General features: G+C 38.5%; 1 protein-coding gene across 1 annotated transcript in view; it reads right to left on the bottom strand.

Moving 5' to 3' along the window:
- ANO4 (anoctamin 4) overlaps nucleotides 1-20614 on the bottom strand; it is a 300178-nt gene that overhangs the window by 33629 nt on the left and 245935 nt on the right. Inside the window, exons 15-21 of the mRNA XM_081061537.1 lie at nucleotides 19451-19662; nucleotides 15704-15868; nucleotides 9909-9945; nucleotides 7715-7826; nucleotides 6575-6632; nucleotides 6338-6435; nucleotides 4500-4642 (exon numbers count right to left, since the gene is read on the bottom strand). Coding sequence (XP_080917663.1) covers nucleotides 4500-4642; nucleotides 6338-6435; nucleotides 6575-6632; nucleotides 7715-7826; nucleotides 9909-9945; nucleotides 15704-15868; nucleotides 19451-19662 — 825 coding nt within the window. The remainder of the gene's footprint in view (nucleotides 1-4499; nucleotides 4643-6337; nucleotides 6436-6574; nucleotides 6633-7714; nucleotides 7827-9908; nucleotides 9946-15703; nucleotides 15869-19450; nucleotides 19663-20614) is intronic.

The raw sequence follows: 20614 nt of genomic DNA on the forward strand, positions 1-20614 counted from the left end.
AAGGGAATTAGAAAGCACAGTCAGTAACCACAGGATTGCCACGGGGATACGAAAGTCAATTTGGGGAATGCAATCAATAATGTTGTAAAGATTTTGTTGGGTATCCGATGGACACTTGTCTCGTTAGGGAGACCACCTCAGGGATGATGTAGATGCCTGATCACTGCACTGTACATCTGAAGCTGAAGCTGAACAATAGTGAAGGTCAACTACAAGCTTATATATTATGTACATAGTTACAAGAAGTGGAATACAGCATTAGGAATGTAGACAGTGGAAATGTAATGGCTATGTACGATGTCAGAGGGATAGTGGATGGGGGGAGGGGGGTTCACACAGTGTGGGGGATATAAATGATAAATGTCTAACTATTACATTGTTTTGTGCACCTGAAACTAATAAAAAAAACTCACAATGACATACCACCCCACACCTGTTAGAATGGCTATCATCAATAAGACATGTAATAACAAGTGTTGGAGAGGCTGTGGAGAAAAAGGAACCCTCATACACTGCTAGTGGGAATGTAAATTGGTACAGTCACTATGGAAAACAGTATGGAAGTTCCTCAAAAAATTAGAATAGAATTATAATATGACTCAGCAATCTCTCCTCTGGATATCTACCCCCAAAATCTGAAAAAATTTATCCATAAAGATATACGTACCACTATGGTCACTGCAGCATTACTTACGGTGGCCAAGACATGGAAACAACCAAAAAAATGTCCTTAGATAGATGATTAGATAAAGAAGATGTGGTATATATACACAATGGAATATTACTCAGCTATAAGATGAAATACTGCCATTTATGACAACATGGATGGATCTTGAGATTATTATGCTAAGCAAAATAAGTGAGAAAAAGTCAAGAACTGTATGACTTCACTTATATGTAGGATGTAACACTGAAAATAACAAAGGAACAAGACAAAGAAAGAAACAAAAACTCATAGACACAGACAATAGTTTAGTGGTTACCAGAGGGTGAGGGGGGAGGTGGGGTGGGAGAAGAAGGAAAAGGGGGTCAAATATATGGTGATGGAAGGAGAACTGACTCTGGGTGGTGAGCACACAATGTGATATATAGATGATGTATTATAGAAACGTGCACTTGAAACCTATATAATTTTACTAACCAATGTCACCCCAACAAATTTAATAAATAAAATCAAATTAAAAATAGAACTACCATAAGACCCAGCAATTCCACTTCTGGGTATTTATCTGAAGAAATCCAAAACACTAATTCAAAGGATATCTGCACCCTATGTTCACTGCAGCATCTTTTACAATAGTCAAGAGATGGAAACAACCTAAGTGACCACTGATAGACGATGAGATAAAGAAGAGGTGGTACACATATACAATGGAATAAAAAGAATGAAATCTTCCCATTTGCGACAACATGGATGGTCCGAGAGGGTGTTCTGCTAAGTGAAATAAGTCAGACAGATAAAGGCAAATACCATATGATTTCACATATATGGAACCTAAAAAACAAATAAAACACAAACAAACTCAGAGATACAGAGAACAAACTAATGGTTGCCAGATTGGAAGGGGGTTGGAAGTTGGATAACAAGGGTGAAAGAGACTAAGAAGTACAATTTGCAAGTTATAAAAATCATCACGGGGATGTAAAGTACAGCATAGGGAATATAGTCAATAATGTTGTAATAACTATGTATGGTGTCAGATGGGTACTAGACTTACCAGGGTGATCATTTCATAAGGTATATAAATGTCTAATCACTATGTTCTACACCTGAATCTAATATAATATTGTATGTCACTATAATTGAAAAATAAATTTAAAAAATTCAATGAGAAAAGATTATCGTAATAGAAAAGTGCAAAGTATCTGAACAGGAAATTCATGGAAAGGGAAATATAAGTGGCCAATAAATATGTGCACAGACAACCACATTAAAACAATGTGTTATCGTTAATAAAAAAGATATGTACAAAAATACAGCTAACATCACATTTAATGGTAACATACTGAACACTTTTACTCTCAGGTCAGGACAAGGATGTCGAATGTCATCAATTTTAGTCAGCATTATATGGAAGGTCCCAGTGCAATTAGGTAAGAACAACAAAAAGGTATAATAATTAGAAAGAAAAATATAAAATTATCATTATTTTTTGATGACTGATATGTAGATAGAAAATCTCAAAAAATATGGAAACAATTATAATTGATATTAGACTTCAGCAAATTTGTGTGCTAAAAGGTCAATATGCAAAACCTATTATATTTCTGTACACTATCAACAAAACATTAGAAATAATACTATAAGAACAACATCACATTCAATTGCACTAAAATTCAAAAGTGCCTAGGACTCAATCTAACTACAGTTGTACAAAATTGGTATACTAAAATCTATTTAAAAATCGCTGAGAAAAATGTAAAAAGAAATAAATGCAGAGATATATAATATTCATAGATTAGAAAAAAACCTAAATTCTCCCCAAATTGATTTAGGTCAGGAAAGTGGTTAGGGAGGGTATTATGATGGGTCTAGAAGACAAAGGGGTCTTCTTTGATATTGATAATATTGTTTCTTTTTTTAATGTTAATTTTTATGTTAATTATTTTATGTTTTAAATGTAATTATTTTTAAGTTTATTGGGGTGACAACTGTTAGTAAAGTTACATAGATTTCAGGTGTACAATTCTGTAATATTCTGTTTCTTGATCTAGCTCACAGGATGGCAAACATTTTCTGTCAAGAGCCAGACAATAAATATTTCAAGCTTTTCAAGCTAGATAGTTTCTGTCACAACTACTCAACTCTGCTGTTGTAATGCAAAAGCAACTATAGATAGTACGTAAATAAATGGGTTTTTCTCTGTACCAATAAAACGTTATTTATAAAAATAGGCAGTAGACTGGATAGGGCCTGCGAGTAGTAGTTTGCCAACCCCTCATCTACCAATACAGATTGGGTACTTTTGTGCGTAAATTTGTGAAAATTCATTGATCTGTACGGTTATGATTTATATACTTTTCTCACTATACATTATACTTCCATTAATAAATTTTTAAAAATATAGCAAAGCAGAAAGTCATTAAGAAATAACGAAACAGCAAGAATGGAAGTAAACAGTTAGAATTCACCGAGACTTGTTTCTTGCTGCAAAGATACTACAGTATTTGACGCACTCCACTTCTAGCCCCATAAAAGCTTCACTGCAAGCACTCAATATACCAATATTATTTGTTCATTTTTTTCTTTATGGGAGAAGAGACCGTAAGAGACCTCCATGTGGTTAGTTCTCATTTATTAAGTTTGACTATTAATGCCCAAATTGATTTCTTCTCCAAGTTATATAATTCTGCCATTTTAGAATCGAAACTCTAGAAACATCAATAGATATTTAGGACATAAGCAATCTAAGAAACATTAAGCATCAATTCCACTTCTCCTTTAATTTTCATATTTGCTCAGAAAGAACTGCTTCTTTCAGAAGTAATGCATCTTGCCCATCCCTACCCCATTTTCACCCAATGTTATAAAACTTAAACATAACTAAGAAAGAACAAAAAACTATGCATGCTCAATATATCTGCTAAGGGGTTTTGTTAGCTTTTCTCCTCTGGGAGGTAAGAAGAATAGAAAAATAATAATGCTATAAGATAACATGCACCAGGTAGAAACTATGAGCATTGTCCTAAGCCCTTTCCACGCATTAACTCATTTAATCCACACACAGACCCTATGAAGTGGTTATTCTTATCACCTCCACTTTAGAAATAAGGAAATTGAGACAAAGAACGACTAAGTAATTGTCCAAGGTTTCACAGTTAATAAGTTACAGGGCTGGAATTTGAACCCAGACAATCTGTTTCCAAATCCCATGCTCTTAGTGACACGCTAAGATAAAAAGATTACAGAGAAATCTGATTCCTTAAAGTGTAGCATAGCTTAAACATTCCTAGCTTCTGTCAACCCCCTCCAAGAAAAAAACAACCGTCCCCATTATACCCCCTACCAATTCATATTACAGCATCTTATGAAACTTTATTACACTTACTCGTTGTATCTCTGGCTTCCCTCACTAGCCTATGCATTCTTTGAAAGCTGGGACTGTGTCTTATTCCTTCTGATATCTCTAGTGCCAACCATACTATCTGCCTGGACATAATGCGGCTCAACAGATGTCTGCTGAATGAATCAATCAAGTCATGAGTGATAACTCCTTTGTCTTTGGTTCATCAAATTTTCCAACTCAGTTTTGTTTTCTGGTGATTTATTACAAGGGACAGAACACAATGTCATGCTGAGTTTGATGTAACTACAGACTTTCAGCACTATCTCTATGCATTGAGCTTCTTAAAGCAAGACACTGCTTCCTTTGCATTTAGCTCAAAAATCTGTGTGCATTGATGGCCTAGATGATAACTGATGTACGCGTAGCTGAATGTAGCTAGAGATCTAGAATTCGCATTTATGAAACATAGGATAAAGTAGAATATTTCCATACTCATTTCTAAGTATTCATCGAAGAGTCCGTAGGCGTTCATTGGCTGGAGGTTGTAGTCCTTTTCCCATTGTGGGAAACTTATTTTCCTGTCGGGCCCATGTTCTTGCCGTAATTTTCTTCTAGTCCACCAATTCTGAATTAACCTGCATGACAAGACCCATTGATTTAAAAAATACATACAACTGTTCATAAGACTTAAGTAGTAAGAATCAGAGGGAGTTCGAATATAGAATCATAGTTTAAAAAAAAAAACACAAAACTTAGGACAGGCTGCCAAGGAAATAAAGCCTTGGCGTAGGAAGAAAATCACAATGGAGGCTCTACTTCAAGTATTTGTACTTTCAAGTGAACAGAATGATGGAGGAACTTATTTTAATCATTCACGGAACTGTCTCATGTTCAGTGTTGCCTAGAAGGGTTGGGTAGAGGGCTGAGAACATCCATAAACCAACCCCTCCAGTACAGAGGCAATACTCATATGTGAGAAGAGGAAGATGTGACCTACAAGGCTTAAATTAGGGCGAAGGAGCAGTCTTCCCACATGGGTGCTGAGCTGCATATTCTGACTTGGGGGTGCCAAGAAGACCTGCAAACCCACAAAATGCTTCCTCTCTTGACACACGGAAGCCAGCAGTTCCACAACTGGACTCGCATCTTATGACATGGAACAGAGTTGAGGAAATGGGCGGGTGAGAGTGGATGGGGAGAGATCTGTATGCTATAGGGGATAAGGGGAAAGTTGAAGGGCTTCTGGCAGTAGAAATGCCAAAAAACAAAACAATGAAGGAAATAAGGGGATAGTTATCAAAGACAAACTCTGCCTACTTCACAATTTTGCTTTATGTTCATATTACTAGAAAATAAAAGACAGCTCCCTTGATAGCTAATGACATTTTGCTAAGTTATGGTTTATACTTTAGAGTAGAATATAATGCTTCTACTTTTTAAATTTTATGCTTTAAAAAGTTCTGTATAAAACATCAAACACTTGGAATGAGTTTTCTAAGAATAAATCTAAGAAGAGAAAATTACTGGTATTGGTTCTGACAGGAAGCTAAGTGATGAATTTTCAAAGTGAAGCAAGTTCCAGCTAATTTTTCTGGCTGAGTGGTTCTCCCTGAAACCCAAAGTTCTCTACGGAGACACCAAGCTGACATGGAAACCAGTAGGTGTGGAATTAAAACAGAAATAGAAGTGCTGCTGATTTCCGTCTCTTTAAATCTTAACAGACCAGAGGTGAGCAAACCCAGCAGATTTCAAGATTGTCCTTACACAGGTGATGCAAGTTTTTGCCCACTGTCAACAACATAAACTATTATGATAACATTTTTACTGGTTATGTTGACTTAGAAATACTCTGGTTTCTTTTCTGAATCCCTACATTTTCTCCTTTCCTTAAGTTTCTTTTCTGCACAGTCTGAATTTAAGGTAGTTAAAAAAAATGACCATTCCTGATTTATCTCAGGGATGGTGGAGCAGATTTAGTTAATGTGTCACAGAGATTTGCAATGCTGGAGCTTAAAGGGTCATAGACATCATTTAAAGCAGCTTGAACGCAAGTATCCAATATTTAGGGGCCTGGTATACTTTTATTTCCCCGGTATACTTCTTATAGACTATTCACCTTTGTTCCTGTGACTTGTGCTAAGTCTTCCAAAAGAGCCAATGTTTATTATTTTCATGAACATCTTTGAATATCTGAGCATGAACATTATTAGCTCTAGGTACATGCACTGGCTTAGCTGCTGAGTCTGCATTGCTTATCTTACTTGCCACACCTAGAAAAGCCAACAACAAGCAGTGCTGCCTCTCTACTACAGATTACCAAAGGTACTTACGGGTAGCCAAGTTCCATGAAATTATTCCAGGTCTGCTTTAGCACCATTATAATACCCATTTGCATACAGAGATCAATAAGGCATCCACTAGGGTGGCACTGCGAGGTAAGCAAACACAGAAATTCAAGAATCAGTGGAGAGGAAGAAAGGGAGCCTGGTTTCTAGTCTGCACGAAGTTGCCCTAAGGCTGTTTAATACAAGTTTGTAGGAAACAAGGAATGGTGGGAGAATACAGACCTCTTCTAGTCTCCACCTGTTTATCAGCCTCAAGTAGGCACCTGGGTGTCCTGTAAATCTTCAACACACACAGAAAAACAAACCATTAGCATCCTATAAGACGAAGCTTTCAGTGCATATTACATTCAGATTAGCACGTCTTCCAATGAAAATTACTGGTGCATTGCACTTATTTGCAATAATTATCAAAGGGGATAATTATCAAAGACAGACTCTGCCTACTTCACAATTTTGCTCTATGTCCATATTACTAGAAGATAAAAGACAGTTCCCTTGATGGCTATGACATCAGGTCTGAGAATTAGGAAACTCTCTGGAGCTGTCATAACTGCAGCTTTTGGAATTCTTGTGGCGATGTCTCTTTGGCCTTTCTATCTGGCTGCAGACCCCAGAGGCCAGTTGCTTGCTGTGACTTAAACATTTTCTGCTGAATACCAAGTGTTCCGGCCTGTGGAAGCAGCAGTTTGGTTTGAAACATATCCTGATCTTTTTGAATAATAGCTATGACTTTTTTTTTTTTTGACTAGAATTCCATGGAATTTTTTTTTGACTAGAATTCCATGCTAAATACTGAAGAGAGGCTGCTGTATCCATCTGACCAAAACCCAATCCTTGGCCTGTCCCTGGTTCTCATCTGCTCTGAAACACTTCCTGGAGTAATGGAATTCATGGGCCACGACCACTAAACATGGAATCCTTTCCAAATCCTCATAACTGCTGCATTCAGAGGTTACCAGGTCGGCGCTGGCATCCTAGGTCAGCCCCCTTTTCAGTCTGATGTCCTTCCCTCTTCTATGAAGTCAGGGATCTAGAACATGTTGCAGGCCTGTCCCCCTCCCTCCCCGTGCCACCTGCTCATGTAGGTGTGAGATCCAGGGGGCCTGGTTCAAGTGCAGATGGAGTCCCCATCCTTCACATGTATAAATGATTTTCCTCCACTTACCTCTTAGCAAGAAAAGGTGTACAGATACTTTCGACCATTTCCTGAGATGGGAATGGGAAGGGAAAGGAGGAGGCTGATCTTCTCCTTTTACACTTTGTATAAATCACTCTAAAGGAGGGACTTCTTGTCCCCTCTAGTCAGTGACCTTTGAGCATTCTGTCCTCAGCCTGGGGAGTGTGGAGACATAGGGTTCTTACCTTCCGAGGAAGAACGCGATGTAAAACGTGGAGCTGTTCAGATTGACAAATTGAAAAAGAAACATTTTCAGGGTGAAGCTGTTCTCCCACTCGGACTCTGTGCGAGGCTGTTCTGTGGATAAACGGGGAGCAGAGTTTGACAGGCTGCATCTGATCCCCAGTCAGCTGCCTCTGTCCCACTCCCCATACACACAGGGTAGGAATAGAGGCCTCCTCAGGAGGTTGCAGGAGAGCCTAGTTTGCCGATAGATGGCTGAGGTAAGTGGATCGTCCGTGGGAACCTCTGGCTTGTAGACCAGCCCCGACAAGGGTTTGGTGGGAAGTGACTACTGATTTGTCTGAGGGGACAGAATATCCAGTTGGTTCCACCATTACAGGATGTCCAGAGAGTCTGCAGTACAGATAGCTAGGCTGCAGGGGCCTCATTCCCAGTGCTGGATCCCAGCAGGAGTCTCTCCTTCAGCTCTTTGTTTCTGCCTGTGGGTAGGGCTGTGTGTGGGGACAGGTTCCCTCCCAACTGCTAATAATTCCTCGGTGAAATACCAGGTGCTACTAAGTGAGAGGGAGTCAGAGCCCCATCTCAGAATGTCACCAGGATTTGACTCCTTTACCAGTCACCCTCGGCCACCATTTTTCATTCTCGTGGACAAATGCCAAGGAGATGACCTCGCCTTTAGAGCTTTCACTGTGTATCACCACCTGTGTCTCACAATTTCCTGACCTCAGTCAGGAACGGATCCTTCTACTTCAACTTCCGTAAAGCAAATCCTCTTTGGATGTTGTGATATGAACCAAAATACAGACCAAACCTCCAACTTGACAAGTCAAATGCACTCATCCTTCCTCAAGATCTGTGTCCTCACCCCAAGCAGTGGCAAAGAAAATGTATTTAATGCAACAGCACTTTTTCTGTTTCTACATTCCCTGAGCTTCTAATTGCTCGTGTACCATTTCAATCCATCAATTCCTTTTCCACGAATTATAATACAACTCAAAATGTTTCCTGGGAGCATATCAGAGAAGGGAGGGGAGGAAGAAAGAGAATCTGATTTAAAACAGCTTAAATGTCCATTTCAGAACAAGGCTGCATTGCTGTTAAGGGAAGAAAAGGAACAGGACGCTTAAAGGATTTCTTTTTAGCTTTATGTCAATTCTGCTACCGAACTCCTGGTTACATAGGAAGATCTTCCAGGTCAGCCACGTGGGTGGGTTCCCAGGTGTCCCAATCATGGATAAACCTGTATCTCCATGGGCTGTATTTCCACTGGCATCTTTGCCAGCCTGGATCAAGGCACCACTTGGCACAGTCTACAATGCACAATTACCTCTTCTATGGACATAAACCTCTTTCTATGTCGCAAGGGATGGGAGTAATGGAAGATTGCAATAACATTAAAAGAGATACGCCAAGTGCCCAGCTCTGTATCTGGTACACAGAAGGACTCAATAAATAGCACCCTGCATTATAATGAATATTAAAAATAAAATCACCTTTGTGACTCCCCCCTACCCCGGATAAGCTACATATTGGAATGCACTAAATCAGGTTACGTGGGAGCGTATAATTTCCTCAACCTGCATAGAATGAAATGACTAATATCGCAATAATAAAACTGTGACACTTTCTATATCTTGAAAAGCTGGAAAATGTACAGCGTATAGCTGGCTACCAGATTATTCTAGTCAGAGAAATGTTCTTAGGGATGACTCGTCCAGATGAATGTTATTTCAACCAATGTCGGTGATGGTTAGCCTGCCTACATTCCTGGTAGAGTCTTCCAAGCCACTAACTTTGCTGTGATTTTGTACACCATTAAAACTTGATACACTTTTGAATAAATGAAAATTGCGGGCAGTAGCAAATGAATACTTTTCTAAATGATTCTGGGCACTTTATACACATGTACTTCTGTGATGCTTTATTTTTTGTGCATTTTCCTTTTATATAAGAGAAAACCTACTTTAAATTACATTACATTTGATGTTTGTCACAGGTTTCAAAGCTTTAAGTAAAAAAGGGCCCCCAATTATTGTATATATTTAAAATGTCCTGTTGAAGGGAAAGAACAAATTGCTGCATTTAACTCAAAATAAAGGGAATATTTCTTTGCAGCAGTGTTTCAGAAATGAATCTTTGAAAAGGTACTTTCCAGAGTACAATACTGTACCATGAAATAAAAAGGGTTTCACTTACCTAAATTCGTCAGAAGAAGCGCAACTTTTTCATACAGCTGTAAAATAAATTTCATACATTTAACAAATGAACTGTAGATGTTCTAAAATCTGTAATTATAAGCGAAATAGGTAATGAGTGAAAATGATTTCCTTAGCCACCCACTGCTCCAATAATGAAAATAATGTGAACAATTGTGTCCTTTCAGGACAAGAAAGGTCCCGTGGTACAAGGCCCCATTTTACTATGTTTAAAATCTCACTTCTTATTTTGGAGTGAGTAATTCTGTGACAACAGGGCTAGCAGCCAAGAATTACCAGCTTGCTAAGTGATGCTGGACAAGTCACAACATTCCTGGGCTCCACAGCCTCAATGGAAACTCTCCAAGACTGTTTGGGGTGGTAGGATTCTGTAAGCCTTCCTGTTTAGGGACTGCTGGATTTTCTGGCTTATAGCAGTCATAAATACTGACGTGATCTCACATTACTGGGAACTCCCAAGTTTATGATACTCTGCTTTTCCAGTAGTTCCTGGGATGCATTCTTAAACTAACCCATCATCTGTTAAATGAAGGGTCCTAGGAGGGAAGGAAAAGGTGTGTGTTTGTGTGTGCTTGTGCATGTGTGTGTGTGCTTGTGTGTATAGAAGTGCAGGGTGTATAGTTCAGGGCCAACCCAGCTCTAGGAGATTTCCCCAGAGAGGGTATAAACTGAGAAAAAGAACAAGTGCCTTATCAAAAATGAAAGATGATAAATGAAAATTAAAAGGAAAACTGGTCAAATGGATTTGAATAATATGCAAATGCTGATCACATTTCGACTAAAGTGGTGAAAATGCACTGGTTACAATTTTCCTGGCTGGAGTTATAACTTTACCAGCCAGTTAACTGTTGGGCGTTGGCACGCTACCTCACCTCTTCTTCAGACCATCCTTTTTCCTTTTATACGTAGTTGAGAATGGGTATTGGACTCATTGATCTTAAGGTCCTTCTTAACTTTTCAATTCTCTTTTACAAGATGCTAGTTACAGGAACAGGCAAAATACTCAGACTTTATGACACTAAGCTTTCAGCAATGACTATGGCTTGCTATGGTAAGATATAATTAATATGGCCATAGTATCAAATTTTGTGGATAAAACCTTAGACTGTTGGAGTCCAATGTTAACAGACATTGGTATAATTTTCAATAAGAAATCCTGTGGCATAGATTAGTCATACATTTTATCTTAAAAATAAAATGGTGGTAAATAACAATTTAAGACAGATGTTTTAATCCATAGTAAAATATATTTTACTATTATAAACATATTGTATCATTAAAGTTAATTATCAAGGAAAATTAGATTTGACCGATGAGACAAGCTTTCTCAAAAATACAGCGATTGGTTACCCAGTTTATCCCTTATATCTTTCATGTTGACATACATGTGTCAAAGTGCCTCACTTTGCACACTTGTCCCAAAGGTCTTATGAGCTGGTGACATGGCCAACGTTATTGTGGTTTGGACACTGAAAAAAAATGGAATTTATAAAAGGAACAGCACAGGAGTTAAAATATGATTAATATTAACCTTTTGAAAAATAAGTGCATGGGGACACAGTGTATAATATCTGTGAACCCTTTATATATACACTGAAGACACGCAGAGATGGACAGTGAGGCTTTGAGTGGGATACAATAGGAAAGGGCACATAAATAGGGAAACTGATGGTTGGCAACCAATTTTTAGATGAGTGGTTTCTGGGGTTTGATTTCTCGTTAGGCAGGTGAGACAGAAACCATAAATGGTTTGTTCTGATAAGAGCAGTGGAAAATCTGTTTCCAAACTGAATAGTACAAATTGTGAATGTTAAAATCTGTAACTGACAGAAAGCTTTCTGATCTTAAGTGTATTTCCAAAAGAAGCTTCTAATTAAAATACTTCTAGTTTGATTTTGTTCTCCAAATCAACGCATCTGAGCTTGTCTGCTGGAAGCCATATTTTGTGGTTTACTTCTTTTTGGAACAAGACCTTGTGGTTTTTACTGTTTTCAATATAATGAAATATCTGACTCATATTAGTGTGGCTGAATGAAAAGAATGGTAATCACTTTTAGTCTCCTTCTGGGATATAATATATCCTCTGCTGACATCTTTAGCTTGCAACCATCATATCGATATGTTCTTTGGTTGCTAGTGAAGCAGCATGGAATTAAAACAGTATGACAAGTAACAAGAAAATCCATTCTATTCATTCCATCTTTGAAGTGTTTATTTTTTGTAGTATTTATTTTTTAAGAAAAGAAGTAAAATGAAAACCAGTGAGTGCTTCTAAACCAGTTATTAAGAGGCATAACATTTTGTTAGGATCTACAATACTTTTGCAAGACAATATGAATTTTATTTTTAAAGTACACACAGAGTAAGAGAAAATACACATCTTCAAATCTAAAAGTAGGCATTCCTTATAAGGTCTGCTTCTTCAGCTAGCATTGGACAATTCTAGCAAAAAGTAAGAAACAGGTATGTGATCAGTAATAATTGATATTATTTAAAAATTAGAGGCTTTAGTGAACATAAATTAAAAACCAATCTAGCTCTCAAGGTTTTTATGTTCAATTAATGAAAGTGTAGTAATGATTAATGTATAAATGATCATTTTTGCAAGACCAGTATGACCAAGATTTTAAGTAGTTGAAAACAATTTATATAGCTACAAAAAAAAACTGTGTTATTGGACCATGAAATATCTTAAATTGAGTAATTTCAGAAGTTAATAGAGAGTTCAGTTCTAAACTGGTCAAAGTTATGTTATAGTCATTAGTCTGTCATCTGTCCTTTATGTGATATTTGCTTTTTGAGCACTTACTTTTTTTTTAGATATTCTAATGAAAATCTTTCCAAACTATATTACACTGTTGGTGTCCTTCGTAACGGAACCTGCTAAGCTTCAGGGCATAAGACAGGACTGCAAATGTGAGTGCTGGGATGGGGATGTTATCAGAGATAGCCAAGGAGGATAAAGCAATTGGTTCCTGCACAAAAGGGTGCTGATGACACTGCTTTGAGAATTCCTACATGTACATACGTGTTCTTTTTCCTTTTCCTTGCCATGGCTTGCCATTTCCTGTCCTTGTCAGTATTCTTGTCTTAGTAGTAACCTTTTGTTGTTCTAGTTTGATGTTGGCTGACAAATCAGAATACTAAAGGTATTCACATTGTATTTAAAATAAATGAAAATACACCTTAAGGGTATTCATAAAAATCAATGTTAGCTTTAGTTGTGTGGACTCTGCATCATCCATTTTGGCGACTCTAAAACCCCTTGTTAGACAAAACATATAAAATGCCTCCCAGTCTAGCTCCCCGCACATAGTAGGTACTTTGTAATGTCTGTAACTGTATATGTTTCCCACTTCCTATGCTCCCTTCTTCATTTTTAATTTACTTCCTCTTTTCTTAGCTGCATCTCGTGAAGTAGAGATTGCTGGATAAGTGCTTTCCAGTTAAATTAAGTTGTTACTCTGACAACACTGGCACCTGCTAAAAATGTCTGAGCAACAATATACTTATCGGCTCACTGCACGCACACAGAAATTTATTTATGATGTATAAATTAAATTTTAATCAGACACCAGAGAAAAGAGATGATAAGAAACATACGATAACCTTTAATTCATTGCATCCTACATGGACGCAGAATCTTTCACTGCTCCGGCTGTTTGGTTAACGTCACAGTGAATCACCCCCTTCATAATCAACTTTCAGACTAGCTGAGTGGTGGAGGGGGGACTGCCAATTTCAAGCTCTACGTGACCAAGCAATTATACAATCATCACGTCAAAATGATCAACTGCTCTTCTTTCATTTTTATAACTTCTGGATTTTGAAACTTTTTTTTCTAAAATAATAAATTCTTGTGTATTTTAATAATAATAGTAAGAACAAATTACCTACATGTCATTAACTCAATGACTACTAGTTTACCTAAGACTCTTAAATCAAATAAGGGAAATTTGGACTTTGCAAAAAAGAAAAAAAGACTCTTAAATCAACTTCTCTATTATTGGGTAGGTTGAATACTCTAGGAATCCCTTAGAGTTAGGTGGTTACAGAATTCAGGATTGTTCAAAGAGCTAGAAATAACAATCTGAGTGGATGAGACTGTTGATAATAGTATTAAATTACTCGGACTTTGGAAAGCTCTTTACTAATGATGAGAGCGTTTCAGCATTATGGCCCAGATTTATGATGAGGTATAAATGAGGGTGAGGGGAAGTATAATTAATTATCTCCAGGCTTAACACGGTGCTTGGCACTTCACGTACATTATCTTATTTATTCCCTACTGCAATCTTCTAGTGTCCATATTTTTATATATAGGTTGACTTCAAGTCTAACAATGTCAAATAATAACAACTTACTGAGAGCCTATGATGTGCCAGGCCCTGACACTGGGAAATAACAACAATTAAAAAAAAAAAAAAAAAAAAAAAAACAGACAAAAGTTTCTGCCCTCATGGGCCTACATTCCAATGGAGAAGACAGATCATGAACAAAATAACTTTTAAAAAATAGTATATGAGATGGTGATAAAGGCCATAGAGAAAAATAAAGCAAGCAAAGAGATAGGACATTGTCAGATGGCAGATATAGTTTGCAATTTAAAATTGAGTGACCAGGAAAACCATTAGAAAGTAACATGTGAACAAAAACCTGAAGAAGGTGAGGGAACAAGCTCTGCAGACTCATTGGGGAAGAATATTCCAGGCAGAGAGAAGAGCAAGTAAAAAATCTTAGGGTGAGAGAGTGCCTGGACATCCAAGGAGCCAAGGGAAGCCAGCGAGGAGCAGGAGAATCCTGGTGAGTGGTGGGCACACAGGGTCTGAGATGTCACTGGGGCCAGACGGGGGAGCTCTTCAGAAGCCATGTGAAGACATGAACTTTTATTTATTCTGAGCGAGAGGAAAGCCACCGGACATGTGAACGGAATGACATGAGTTTACTTCCATGTAAGCAGCTTGCTCTGGCTGTTGTGATGAACCTAGACTGGGGGGGAGCAAATGTGGAAGCAGGGAGCCCAGTTAGGAGGGCACTGCAATAACTCATGTGGGACTCCGATGTGTGTGAAAAGTGATCAAACTCTGGAAACATTTCAATGGTGAGAGAAACAGAGGAGTCAAGGATAAGGCCAAGGTTTTCAGCCTGAGCAGCGATAATGGGGGAGGCTGAGGGAGGAGCTGATTCTGGAAAGAAGATGGGGAGTCTGCTGGGTTTGAATGTATTAAGTGAGGATGGTTGAGTAGGCAGTTCAACATATGAGACTGAGGTTCAGGGGAGACATCTGGACTGAAATATACATCTGAAAAACGTGTAAAACCAACACAAGCAGCACATCCCACCCTGGTACGTCCCTTGCAGAGTTATTTCAAGGAATGCTTTGGATACGGATGCCTTCCCATCATTCAGAATCAAAGGAAATGGGAACCAATATTGTTGAACTATGTCACAGATTCTGAGCTGTGCCTTTAAAATACATTCTCTAAATGTCCTCAAGGGGTACACAGCGTTATCTTACTGGATAAATAAGGAAACTACGATTCACGGAGCGTGAGGATCTTGCCCAACCTAACACTGTAGAAAATCCTGGAGCTTGGATTTAACTCAAGCCTTCTAACGACCCAGACCCGAAAGCATGTCATGCCAGGCACTTTGCTGCCGGGCCACCAGGGCTCCTGGACTCTCTGAGGCCAGGTCCCTTCGGCAACAGAAGAAAATGACCGCCGCAGCCCATGTACTTCACCCGTCCGGCTAGTGACCTAGCAGCTCACTTACCACATTCAGCAGCATGATGATACAGAAGTTGATGCACACGGCAGTCCCCGTGGTTGCGACCTGAGAGTTATTCCTGATTAACGCCCATTTGAAGGCAGCAAAAGTGCTGACGGTCACCACCCGATAAATGACGATCCCAAAGACGGCGGCGATCACCACACAGATCTGGCGGGAAGACAGAAGAGCCCCAGTGAGCACTGTGGCGGAATGTGGCAGGAAGAGGGGTCCCTGCCACTTGGGAAAATCCTCTGATGACAAAAGAAAATAAAGCAAGGGTGGTACTGACTTCACAAACCACAGCACAATGCATACTTTTCACTGTGGTTAATGCTTTCTCGTGTCTGTTGGTATTTATGCTCGTGTTATTCAAACAGAAAAACCATAGTGCTTCAAAGTTCATAAACCGTGTAAGCTATGGGGCAACATTTTATTATGCAGAATATTAGACTGAACAGATGAACAAATATTTATTGAGGAAATCCTATGATGTCATTCTTCTGTTTAGAACTAGTTGTTGGTTTCCTTTTACTCTTAGGATAAGAGCAAAGCTTTTCTAGTGGCCAGCTAGATTCTCTCCAGCCCCACTGAGTGCCATTTTCCCCTCCCCTAGGGGACTCTAGACCTTCTCTCATTGTTTCAAATGGGCTAAGCATGCTTAATCTTCAAGACCATTTCCTTTACCTAAAATGCTGACCCACCCAATTCCCCTGCCAAATATAGGAGGTCTGATAATTAAGTTTGCGAACTCATCCTAGTGCTACACACCTCATTGCTGAATGTCACTATGGTCACCTTCGAAGTACTCCCCTTGAGAAGCTATGCACCAATGCCAGCATGTAAACAACTCTTCAAAGCAATTTTGGAACTCTTTTTCTGGAATGACAATCAGAGCTGTCATTGTATTACCCTTTGATGTCCTGAATGTCATCAAAATGTCTTCCTTTCAATATTTCCTATATCTTTGGGTAAAGGAAGAAGTCACTGGGGGCCAGATCAGGTGAGTAGGGAGGGTGTTCCAATACAGTTATTTGTTTACTGACTAAAAACTCCCTCACAGACAGTGCCGTGTGAGCTGGTGCATTGTCATGATGCAAGAGCCATGAATTGTTGGTGAAAAGTTCAGGTTGTTTTTGTCTTTTTCACGCAGCCTTTTCAGCACTTCCAAATAGCAAACTTGGTTAACTGTTTTTCCAGTTGGTACAAATTCATAACGAATAATCCCTCTGATATCAGAAAAGTTTAGCAAAATCATTGCAACAAGTTCACAAACTTAATTGTCAGGCTTTGTACACATAGGCAGCCTAGTTAATACCTACCTACTCATCCTTCACATCTGAGCTCAAGAAACACTTCATAGTTGAAGCTTTTCATGACTCCCCAGATTTTTATTTTGTTATATAGTATCTGTACTTTTCTTTCAGTATCCTACTTATAATTTCAAACAATGTGTCAGTTTGAGTATTGACAGTTGCCCCCACTTAGAAAGTAAGCTCCGTCAGGGCAAGGGTGGTATCCGTTTTGCTCACCCTGGTCTCTGTAGCACCTTAATACAATCACGGGTATTCAGTTATTTGTTGCTGAATAAGCCAACTATGTGATAGGTGCATAATCTCTTATTAATCAGACATAAACACAGACTGAACTGAGGCATCTTTCTCTGAAGAATTTCATGGTATTGGAGAAGAATACAGCATGTCTTCTATCTCTATAAAATAATGGGAATCTGAGGCTCCAAAAAGTTTTGTGACTTTTATTAGGTGACTCACTTTATAATTCAGAGTAGAGACCTTAGCCTACTTAGTTATCAAACACTGGATCTTAAAGCTAAGCCTCAGGATGGCCTCCGCTGGCTTACAGATTTCTGTTTTCATAGAAGCATTCCTGTTTTACACAAATCTATTTTTGGCTTACTGTGAGTGACATGCTCTAAAAACCTGAGAATGAACTCTAGCTGGCACTGGCCAAGATGATGATGATAATAATGATGATGATGATGATGATGATGATGATGATGATGATACAAAACACTGCCCATGTCTTAATCCGAGAGCTGCTAATAGGGAGATAGGTAAAATCTATGTTGAATTTCAGACAAGGGTGGCAATATGGTGGAATGGACAGCTTGCTGGACTCAGGAAGAAGTCAGGTCTGAGTCCTGGTCCAGCTGCTACCTACTGCGTTTCCCTAAAAATAAGACCAGATTTTATACTGTATTTCCCCCAAAATAAGACAGGGTCTTATATTAATTTTTGCTCCAAAAGACGCATTAGGGCATATTTTCAGGGGATGTCTTATTTTTTCATGGACAACAATCTACATTTATTCAAACACAGTCATGTTACATTCTTCTGGAACATTGTCATAATGTACTAAATGCATCCGTTTGGCTGATGATCTTAACGAGGGCTTATGTTCGGGATAGGTCTTATTTTGGGGGAAACACAGTAGTATGTGACCTTGGGGAAGTAGCTTGTCCTGTCCATGGCTTCAGTCTCCTATGCTCTAGGTAGAAGAGAGAAAGCTTATGTGTATAGGTCTTGTTGTGAGAAACAAAAACCAAGACAACAAACGTGAACACACTTATAGAAGGCAAAGCATGACACAAAACAGGATCTGCAGAAGGGCATCGGTATGAATCTTGATTTGAGCTGAAGGACTCTTGGGAATGCTGCCTACCCTTTCATCTCCCGAATTCATTTCTATCTAAACGGGATAGATTGTCTGGATTTACTGCAGTCTTGTCCTTTCCACTCTAATTATCTAGGATATAGACTTACACACTTGCTATTGGGAAAGAGGAGAAGAGAATCCTAGCCACCTCTTAGTGTTCTAAAATGACATTTCTGAGGAATCTGCAGGTGTTTTGTTTAATGGTTAAGAGGGTCAAAGCTGATCACCAAAACGACTTCCTTTTAAAAAATGCTAACCACTCAGCTTCAAGTTAGTATTTTTCAAACTAATAAAACCATTAATAAGTCTGAAAATCAGTTTTAGGGGGGTATAGCTGACATCAAAAAAAAGACTACAATAAAAGAGAAAAAAAAAGCAGAGTTTGTTGCATATTGGAAAGGTGAACACTGTTTCAGTGACTCTATTTAGTTTTATACATCTATTTGCATAGCATATACTGGGTCATAACAGAAAATGTATTTCTTACATGGGCCTGGCAAAAAAGTTTGAAAAACACTGCTGGAGGTCCTACCTCATCTTTTTAGTTACTCTTCGGCAGGAAGAGGCAAAACCGTGTAAGCTATGGAGTAATATTTTATTATGCAGAATATTAGACTGAACAGATGAACAAATATTTATTGAGGAAATCCTATAATGTCACTCTTCTGTTTAGAACTAGTTGTTGGTTTCCTTTTACTCTTAGGATAAGAGCAAAGCTCTTCTAGTGGCCCGCTAGACTCTTTCCAGCCCCACTGAGTGCCATTTTCCCCTCCCCTGGGGGACTCCAGGAGAGGTGCAAAGAACATTGGACTAGAGGGTCTGAGCTCTTGGATATTTCCTCCCTATTCAGGAGCTAACCTGGACAAGCCCCTTAACCTTCTGGAGTCTCAGTTGCTTCATCTGTAATGTGGAGATGAGACCCTCCCTGACACGTCACAGAGTTATTGAGAGATTTAAATAAAAGAATGTGCAAAAATGTTGGGTAGAACTATGCAAATGCCTGACATGATTACTGTTGTTATCATGCTACAAATTTGTACTTTCTGAAAAAAATAGTTTTGTAAAAAACTTTCAAACCATAAAAAATATTCCAGATGCAGAAACGATCAGTCGGCTGCATTTATCTGCAAATGCTTGATATGGTTCTGGCTTTCCGGAAATGGGATTCATCCGCTCTTTCTTGGAATACTTGGCTTCAAACTGGGGCCGTATTTCTTCCTTAAAAAACAAGCAGACATATTTTGATGCTCTGAAGAGGTGCACACACAATAAGAAAAAAATCATTTTACCTAACAGGAAAACAGTCACCAGTTCCCACACTAATCAGTCAATGAAGGAGGTGGGCTTGAGACCCAGGTATAAATGTTTGGAAACTGGCCACTTGAAAATATCTAAAGAATGATGATCTCAACTTAAAATCATTGAGGCAATGTGATTTAAACTAATAGTTAAATGCCTGTTATCTTATTAAACTATGCTTGAGGAAACTGAGAATGAGAAAAGGGACCACCTGTTCTGTCTCTAGTGGTTTGAAACAATTAATAAGCTTTTACTTTTATTACCAGGAAATGACATGAATACTAGGACAAAGAACATTCCTGAACAGTGAAATGTTCAGAATTCATTTTGTGAGTATATCTAATGGCAATATAATTCTTTGTTTTACAAATTTTATTGAATTTTTCGATTTAGGCAGTTAAAAACATGGTGGATCTATGTTTTTAATAAGTCCCTATAGGAATCATTCACCTTTAACCATAGATTTCAAAAATATTCTTAATTGGTATTGAAAACAAAGTAAATACCTCTCAAACACAGCTAACAGCAAAGCTCCTCTAATTCTAAATCAAACTGAGATTTTATTTCAATGAGTTAAAGCCCATCCAATGTGAAAAGCTTCTGACTAAAAAGCAATTATGGGATTAGGAAAAGGTAATCAGCAAGAGAGTATGTTAAAGTAGTTCCAGTTAATTAAGTACATGTTCTATTTGAGTCTCTTGGAAGAGGAGAGAAAATGAGCGGAAACTCTGGCAAAATGGAGATTGAGTTAATCCAGGCAGAAACACTCAAGACTCGGATGAAGGCACTGACAGGAAGCCAAGAGAGGAGAGGTTATGAAGAATAGGCACCATTTGGAAAAAATGGGCACAGCCCGTGCAGGAGGAAAGGCAGCCTGGCTCCTCCTTCAGGATAAACCCAACGCTGACCTTCACTCAGTGGCAGGTAATAGGAAGGTCAGAG

Source organism: Rhinolophus hipposideros, assembly GCF_964194185.1.
Source record: "Rhinolophus hipposideros genome assembly, chromosome: 9".
Lineage (NCBI taxonomy): Eukaryota > Metazoa > Chordata > Mammalia > Chiroptera > Rhinolophidae > Rhinolophus > Rhinolophus hipposideros.